Genomic DNA, 8,444 nt, shown 5'->3' with positions numbered 1-8,444 from the left:
ATTGATATCGTCCACGGACCAACAACTGTAATCTATTCCTCCTCTATCATGTGTATGGAGCAATTTACTTAAGAAACCTAGTAATCTTCACTAGTCACTTATTTCTTATTGACCTTCCCCAAAATCCCTGTCAGGCTGAGCACCCTCGCCCGCTTCAGTCATTAAAATCTTCACAGTTAGGTCACATGATCCCAGGTTTCAGAAAGGGGTAATAGGATTTCACAGATGGTTTCCCGTTTCAATCAAGAACGTCCCGGTTTCTAACGAGAAAAATACTAATCAATCAGTCACATCAGCTAATAAAGGGGGTCAAGGTACTTTCCAGACTCTAGAATAGGTTCCCACAATTCATGCATCAGTCAAACAAACTAGCCTAGATGAGTCCTCCAGTAAGTCTCGAACCTAATGCATCGGAATAAAGTCGGCGGATGACTCTTAAGCATCAAGATTTTATTTACGCTTCTGAAGGAGGAAACCCAAGTTTATTACCCTTCGGGAGTGATTCCCTATTAGTGTCTATTTTATGTGTAGAGAGAGGGGATGAGTACATAGTTTCTTAATAATGCAAGGGCTAGAGGTCAGATGAAGAGTAATCTTTGGATTCTTTGGTCTTATGATTATGCTAGACTTGCGGTGATAAGTAAAAGTAAGCAAGCAATTTCTATGGTCCAATAAAACGGATGCGCGTGCTAACGCGCAACGACTTTATATGTAGGAGTCGTTGCTTGTTGGGATAGTCGTCTTCTCCAGTAATGTATGCAATGAAGGAATTAAAAAAGCGGTCAGGCATGCTGCTTCTGCAGCAGCTGCGGAAGACAAAGCAAATACCACTGCTCTTGGCCCTAGCTCTTGAAAGACAACATATCCAAGCTTTACTTCGTGCAAAATGACATCCTTTCGAAATCTTCTTTTTGTGCAATTGAATGTGTCTCAGATCTCGCCTTGAAGGAGAATTTCCTTCTATCTTGTTCCAAATAACATTTCTGCAGATGACCGACACTTTGAAATCATATGTTTCCATCTTGATATAGAATCGCGCCTTATATGAACATCTTTTGATCATTAAAATTGGGCTTATTTAAATGGTTAACCGGAGTTACTACAAGAGCGAGACTTTAGTTTATATTCCACTTCGTTAGTAGATCACTTGAGACTTATAGCCGAGCTAAGGTCCACCGTAGGGTGTGGATCCATTTAGTATAGAGGATACTTTCTTTCCTAGGGCGTACATGGGACGATATATTATCCCATTCTTTTTTTATACTCCACTTTTCATGAACGAAGCATTTGAGCCAACTCTACACATGCTAAATTACTATTGCTTTGTCTTTAGTTACGATCAGATGGGAGTTCCCGGGAGGTCCTATTCCACTAGTTAATATATAGCGCGGTGAAACTTACGGATAGTTGCTCGGTATTTCCAAATCGTAGGACACCGTATGAATTCTGTTTGTTCCACATAAGGCATCTCGTCCATGAGCAACTAGTTAGACTCATGAGGCTGATGCTCCGATCTATATAAACAGAAGAAGGGTTTACGAAAAAAGCAACTAGCCGGTTACGAAGGAACTCTCGGCTACTTCTTCGTTTCAACTAGTCAGCTTCGGCCAAAAAGACTACTAGGAGGATTTCGAAATAGGACAGTCTTTGGTGGGTTCCCCGGTTCCCAAGGTTAAGGTATTCCCTATTATGAGCCTACTCAGATTAGAACTAGTTGATTATATTTCGCCGACCAACCTTCGCCTGCTGAGATCCTAAGTCTCTAAGTGGGCCCTCTTGGCCACCCATGACCTTTGATTTTTAGAGAATCCTGGTCCTTTATCGTAGGACTTCTAGCTCGATAGTCCTAAGGGTGGGTTTCATTCCAGTTTCGAGTGTCTTCTTGGATAGTTATAGCGGCTCAAAGGCGCGAGATGTACCTTGTGTGTGTGTGTGGGGGGGGGGGCGTCCCCTGGACATAGTCCTTTCAGGAAGTGGTCGTTTAGTCCATGGTCCATTGGATGGTCGGCGCAAGGCCAGAAATTGGAACACATTGATTCCGCTCGTTCCCGTCCTTCGCTTCAGGGCATGTCCCTCAATGTGGTCAGTACCTAAGACTGTCGGGAAGCGAAGCTTATACTTGTTCACTTAACGGTTCACCAGGGCCTCTTTCTTCCACCCTTTTCTGCTCACTCGTACCCCATAGGGAGGAACTGACTTTCTTTCTTGTCCCACAAGGAAGGTCTGAAAGAACTCATATGTCCTACATGTGAGGGAGTCGACTGAACATCTCAGCCATTGGCGGGAATTTCGCCCGCATCCGATCCCCAATTCTTGTTCACCGTGGATGATCTGGGTGAATTGTAACCTTGTACGATCGTGTAGGGTGAGCAAAAGGCTCTTCGTTACATTACTGACTTATGGGCTAACGGGTCACACTTTGGCCAAGTATCCTACAAAGAGACTCCCGAAAGCCAGAAGTATTAAAGGAATGACCATAGGAATGGGCGCATCATGACATCTATTGATGTCTCGCCCGAATGAATTAGTAGGTACTATAAATGTTAGAAAAAGTGAAAGAACGGAGTAATAAGAAGTGAAAAGGACATAGACACTTCCCAACCAGAAAGCAAAGTTCCCACTGATGGTATACTTAGTGTAAGTGAGCTCTAAGATCACATCTTTGGAATAAATTCCAGTTAGAAAAGGAAATCCAATGAGAGATAAGCTTCCCATGAGCATCATGGCATAGGTCAAAGGAAAGGAGGAGGCAATCCCTCCCATCTTCCGCATATCTTTCTCATCCGACATGGCGTGAATGACCGAACCTGCACTCAAGAAGAGTAATGCTTTGAAAAAGGCGTGATTCAATAAGTGAAAGACGCTAACCGAATAGTTAGAGATGCCGCAAGAAAATATCATATAGCCTAATTGACTGTAATTTGAATAAGATATGTCCCTCTTTGAATCGTTCTGTGATATTCCAGTAGTTGCCGCAAGGAATGACGTCGTAGCTCCTGCAGAAGTAATCACAATCAAAGCTGTAGGTGGATATTCAAATAAAGGGGAGCACCTTGCTATCATGAAAACGCCAGCAGTGACCGTAGTAGCTGCATGAATCAAAACGGATACTGGAGTGGGACCCTCCATAGCATCGGGTGACCAAGTATGCAATCTTATCTGTGCAGATTTCCCAGCAGCACCAATAAGAAGTAAAATACAAATTAGAGTGATGGCATTAAATCTCATATTGCAAAAAATCCAAGAGTTTCTAGGGGCACTAGCACCAGCAAAAATGGTTGAAAAGTCTACTGTTTGAAAGAGAGTAAAACGACCCGAAACCTCATGAGCTAATCCAAAATCACCTACTCGATTGACAGGCATAGCTTTTGTAGCTGCTTTATCTGCCTGAAGTCGTGTAAACCAGAAATGAATTAACAAATATGAAGCAAGACCTACTCCCTCCCATCCCAGGAATAATTGAAGAAAGTTATCTCCAGTCACCAACATTGGCATAAAAAAAGTAGGAATGGATAAATAACACATAAATCGAGGGCTATGCGGATCCTCGGACATATATGAAATGGAATAAAGATGGACCAAGCTACTTATGAATGTAACCACAATTAACATTACGACGGTCAGGCTATCGAACACGGAGTCAGAAGTGAATTACGAGTCATACCAATCCGCGAATCGAGCGAGTTCCGTGGCTCTCATTCTAATTCAGTGCTCTCTGAACCGTGCGGGAAGGTTAACCTTCACACGGCTCACCAACTTGATCTTTCTGCAGTCTGAACGGAAAAAGAGGTCTCGCTCTTTCCTTTGTCACTCAAGTGTACGACATCTGCCGTTCTTAGGCCCCTTCTTCCCTGAAAGAGTCCACCGCCTGCCGTCAGGCCTGTCCCTTGAGTAGGTGATTCCGAGGCTAGATCAAAGGGGGTACTACGAGCCTTCTTCCCCACGGATCTAACCAGCTCGCGTGGTTCACCGGTTCCACCGACTAGAACATATTCTCAGTCGATACAGAGGTGCGCTTGAAAGTGGGGGGGTGTTATCCTTATTGGGCCCTTCCCCATAATGCCCCATCGTCGGGGCATATGTCATGCTACCCATATGCAAGGCTCCGTCTTAGCCTTCCCTGACCAGGATCGCTCCCACACCTGTAACGTTCATGATTGGCCTCCTCAATTGTGTATCGATCGAAAGGCAGGTCGGTACAGCCCCCAAGGGAGTGGTTACGCCCAGTATGTCGCCCCCTTATTCCCGACATGCTATGGTGCCCTGTGGTGGGTAGGAGCAGGTCGATTCCGTATCATCGCGGAGCAAGAGCAGCGTCCGGATATGATCTATATACTCGACAATTCATCCGGTGACTTCACGGTCGCCATAGAAGCCCAAGAAGCATCAAACATTTCTGATGAGATCCATGGAGCAATTCTTATATAGCAAGCACTAGATCCCAGTGCGACTTCATAAAAGGATATCATAGAGAGGATAGAAGAGAATGAAACGCACGTGGTGGTCATTATAGCGGTTCCTTCTGATCCTAGAAAACGCCCGAAAAAACCTTCTACGGAACTACCGAGCAGGGGCAAGAATATGATAAGTAGATACATCATATAGAGTGTAATCTATGACCAAAAATCAGACAATGATAGAGAGTTGAGATTGGGCGAAAGAGTTCTTACAATTCCCAAGAACTTGACTATAGTATGGACTATCCGAGACCTCCAATCTGCTCGTTTACCAGGTTCAGTATGCAGTCATAGATTTGCTCGACCGAAGGATTCACTGGAAATCCTTATTCTACGACATTACAAGAGAGGCCATTTATGGACTCGACCAGCGGGAGAGCGCACATTCGGTAGTCTATTGTGCCATTTCCTTTGCCCATCTTGGTGTCTCAGATCATTGAGGAAGAGAGTGGTCAAAAGTAGATGCTAAAGAACTAAACATAGAAAGATAGACGAGGCGATTGAAAAGATTTAATCAATTCAATCATTTCCAATAAGAGTGTTAAATCAAGATATCATTTAGTGCACCGGGGATCATATGAAAGAAAGAATATCATGACTCTGTAGTCTAAATCAACCTATTCATAGCGGAAACCGAGGACTGGTACATCTAGAAATCTGTGAGCCTGTTATTTTTCTTACAGTTGCGCACTCGAGAGAACTAATATCCCTTCCCAGTAGGTATTTGTAAAGGAAAAGAGTCATTCTCGTAAGCTTCAAAGCACCACTCTCACGACTTTGTTCATCTTGATCTCTTCAATTCCAAAATTCTATAGTTCATATTGAATCACAAGGATTTCTTCGTACCTGCTTTCACTTATCTTTGAGCGCTCATTTGCAAAAAACCGGGCCGAACTTCAACTGAAGAGAGCTTCTATGTCATTTTGATCCGTAATAAGGTAATTTATTACTACTATCATCTGAATACAAATTGGGAAGTATACTATACTGGAGTAGACGTGTCCCTGTAAAGGAGATCTTAAAAAGAGTTCTAAATAAAAGTTAAGGAGCCAGAAACCGATTAGCATATTACCCCACCGGGACCCCAAAACAACGGATATTCAATATCTCAGCTTGACCAGGAGTTAGATAGAGGTAATTGGATCCGAAGTGCCTTCCTAATTACATTAGCTTGATTACCCGCACTTTAATAAACTACGTATCTTGTGCTCGCAGTCAGGATTACATTCATTCCGCGGCTTGACCAAGTAAAGAACAAACTTCTTTGGGAGGATGAGAGCCATCGTACAGAAGGACGATCAGATATCCATGTTAGCTGAAAGAGTTTAGTCCACGCTTGGTTCAAATCCATTTTTGGTCTTATGCTGAAGCAAGAACTTGTTGTCCTCATTCTTTGTATTTCAAATTCAATGAATTCGTTTATCGAAACAAAACTCGAGTGGATCTTTTTTATTATCCATATTATATGACATATAGGCACTCCAACTTCTCATTACAAGAAAGTACTTCGTGGCTCTGCCATCTGAATCAGCGGCTGTTGCACTGAAGACAGTGGATGATATGGGATATGGGCGTAAACGCTCCTGCAGTGGTTATCCTTTTATCGAGAGTCTTCCCTCTCGCATACGCTCGAGTCTCTAAAGAGCCTCTCCCATTGGTCGAGTCATTTTATCCCTATGGGCCTCACAATTCATTAATATAGGCCTTTCTTAAGGCATATAAAGTACATATGAGTAGGATGCGAACGGAAGAGGAGCAATAGGCGCTGGCACAAATATAGAGGAAAGAAGCTAATCATATCAGCTACAATGGATAATGCCGCCATTTCTTTCTTGCCAAAGATAAATAAAATGGCTAGGAATTTGATCTCTAAAGACTAGGAGAGCTCACTAGACCATCTTCCCTTGTTACTTCTTCCTTTAGGGGACGGGAGTTGAGGCGAAAGAAATAGGTATGTTCAAGGACCGAAAGAATCGAAGTCCAAACTAGATAGAGGGTCGTTGCTCCTTAACTGGCCGAGAGGTGGATTCATACTCTCGTTCTTTCTGTCTAGGTAGTCGACGCTTCGTACTCGCTTTATTTTTGGTAGAACCGACTAGACTGCGGGGTAATACATGGGAGAGATATAGAAGGATCGAGTGCGGGGAGAGAGATGGGAAGTACATCCTTTTCTATTCATCCATAGTGGAAAAATCAAAGCCCCATCATCTTCTGCTGCTCTTGCTTTTGCTCGATATTTTCTCTGTTACCGGACTTAAATATATTTAAGGTTGGGAACAACACTTATACGCTTCAGTCGAGGAAGGTGATATGCGTGCAGAAAGATCTATTTGCGTATATATAACAAGATACTTTGTCTTGACTTCTTTTATTGCCAAAGTAAAAAAGTTGTCGTGTTGGGGACATAAAGTAAAATGATAAAGGAGGTGTCTCACTAAGTTATGTTCCTGCCTAATCTGGATGACTCTAAGAGGAGGTTTCCCGCTGAAGGTCGCAAAAGAAGAAGTCCCGAATATATAATTAAAGGCCTTGTTCTGTAAGAAAAACCTCCGTCTCTGGATAGGTGGTCACAAGTTTTGAGGGCTCAGTATAGGCGTCCGCTAATGAGAGAAACCACGCAAAAGGAGCGAAGGGGAGTTCTTGAACCGAAAGAACAAAGCCAGTAAGCTCACAAGAGAGTCTACTATAAGTATCTGAAAAAAAGAGTCTGGTACAAGTCTTCGATCTCATAAGTAAGGTTCACAAGCACAAGTCACTAAAGGTCGATATATGTCCGTGTTGTTTTGAGTCTTGAAAAAGCGGGGGTCTAACAAAACCACCCAATATTTCGCTTAGAAATCTGTATGAACAAAATCGAATATACTTTCAAGAGAATCAACAAGACTCAATCAATTAAAAGTATATCAACGAGTTTATATCTCTCTCTTGATTTGATTTACTCAAGAATATCCTGCGAGTTCTAATCAAATACAAGGAATAACTTGGACGATACCAAAGACCAATGTCCAAGGATCAATCAATGACAATCGACAACCAAAGGTTGGATTATACTAATTGATGATCTAAACGCACAACCTATATTATTTCAATTATAAGGATAAAAATATATAATGTGGAAACTGAAATACCACAGACACCAGAAACTTTGTTAATGAGGAAACCGCAAGTGCGAAAAAAACCCCGGGACCTAGTCCAGATTGAATACATACTGTATTAAGCCGCTACAGACACTATCCAACTCCAAGCTAACTCCGGACTAGACTATAGTTGAACCCCAATCAGTCTCCCACTGATCCAAGGTACAGTTGTACTCCCTATGCCTATGATCCCAGCAGGATACTGCGCACTTGATTCCCTTAGCTGATCTCACCCACAACTAAGAGTTTCTACGACCCAAAGTCGAAGACTTAATGATAAAAAAATCTGTCTCACACAAACAAGTCTATCGAAGGATCAATCTGTCTCCCACAGATAAACACTAAAAGGTTTTGTTCCGTCTTTTGATAATAATCAAGGTGAACAGGAACCAATTGATAATCCGGTCTTATATTCCCGAAGAACATCCTATAGTTATCAATCACCTCACAACAATCTTAATCGTATGGTAGCGAAACAAGATGTTGTGGAATCACAAACGATGAGACGAAGGTGTTTGTGATTACTTTTTATATCTTGCCTATCAGAGATATCAATCTCAAGCCAATCAATATGATTGTACTCGTACGATAGAAGATGCAAGATCAGATGACACAACTACGATAAAAGTAGTATCGGTCTGGCTTCACAATCCCAATGAAGTCTTTAAGTCGTTTAACCTGGTTTTAGAAGAAGAAAACCAAAGGTTAAAGGAGAACCGAGTCTAGCACGCAAACTAGTATCACACGTAAGGTGTGGGAATTAGTTTTGCAGAGTTGCTAGATGTCCCCTTATATAGTCTTTCAAATCAGGGTTTTTCCTTGGTAATAGAGAAATCAATATCCACCGTTA

At 42.3% G+C, this 8,444-nt stretch overlaps 1 protein-coding gene across 1 annotated transcript; it reads right to left on the bottom strand.

Annotated features, from left to right (window-relative positions):
- Window positions 1–2,412: 2,412 nt before the first annotated feature.
- Window positions 2,413–4,598, bottom strand: LOC113281654 (NADH-ubiquinone oxidoreductase chain 5). The gene is made up of 2 exons (XM_026530442.1): window positions 4,369–4,598; window positions 2,413–3,643 (listed from the first exon to the last, which is right to left on the bottom strand). Exons 1-2 carry the CDS (start codon window positions 4,596–4,598, stop codon window positions 2,413–2,415), a joined length of 1,461 nt encoding a protein of 486 aa, XP_026386227.1.
- Between the last annotated feature and the right edge of the window lie 3,846 nt (window positions 4,599–8,444).

This window comes from Papaver somniferum, chromosome 5 (assembly GCF_003573695.1).
Source record: "Papaver somniferum cultivar HN1 chromosome 5, ASM357369v1, whole genome shotgun sequence".
In the NCBI taxonomy this organism is placed as follows: Eukaryota; Viridiplantae; Streptophyta; class Magnoliopsida; order Ranunculales; family Papaveraceae; genus Papaver; species Papaver somniferum.
The sequence above is the reverse complement of the archived record's forward strand: the minus strand, read 5'-3'. Positions and strand labels throughout refer to the sequence as shown.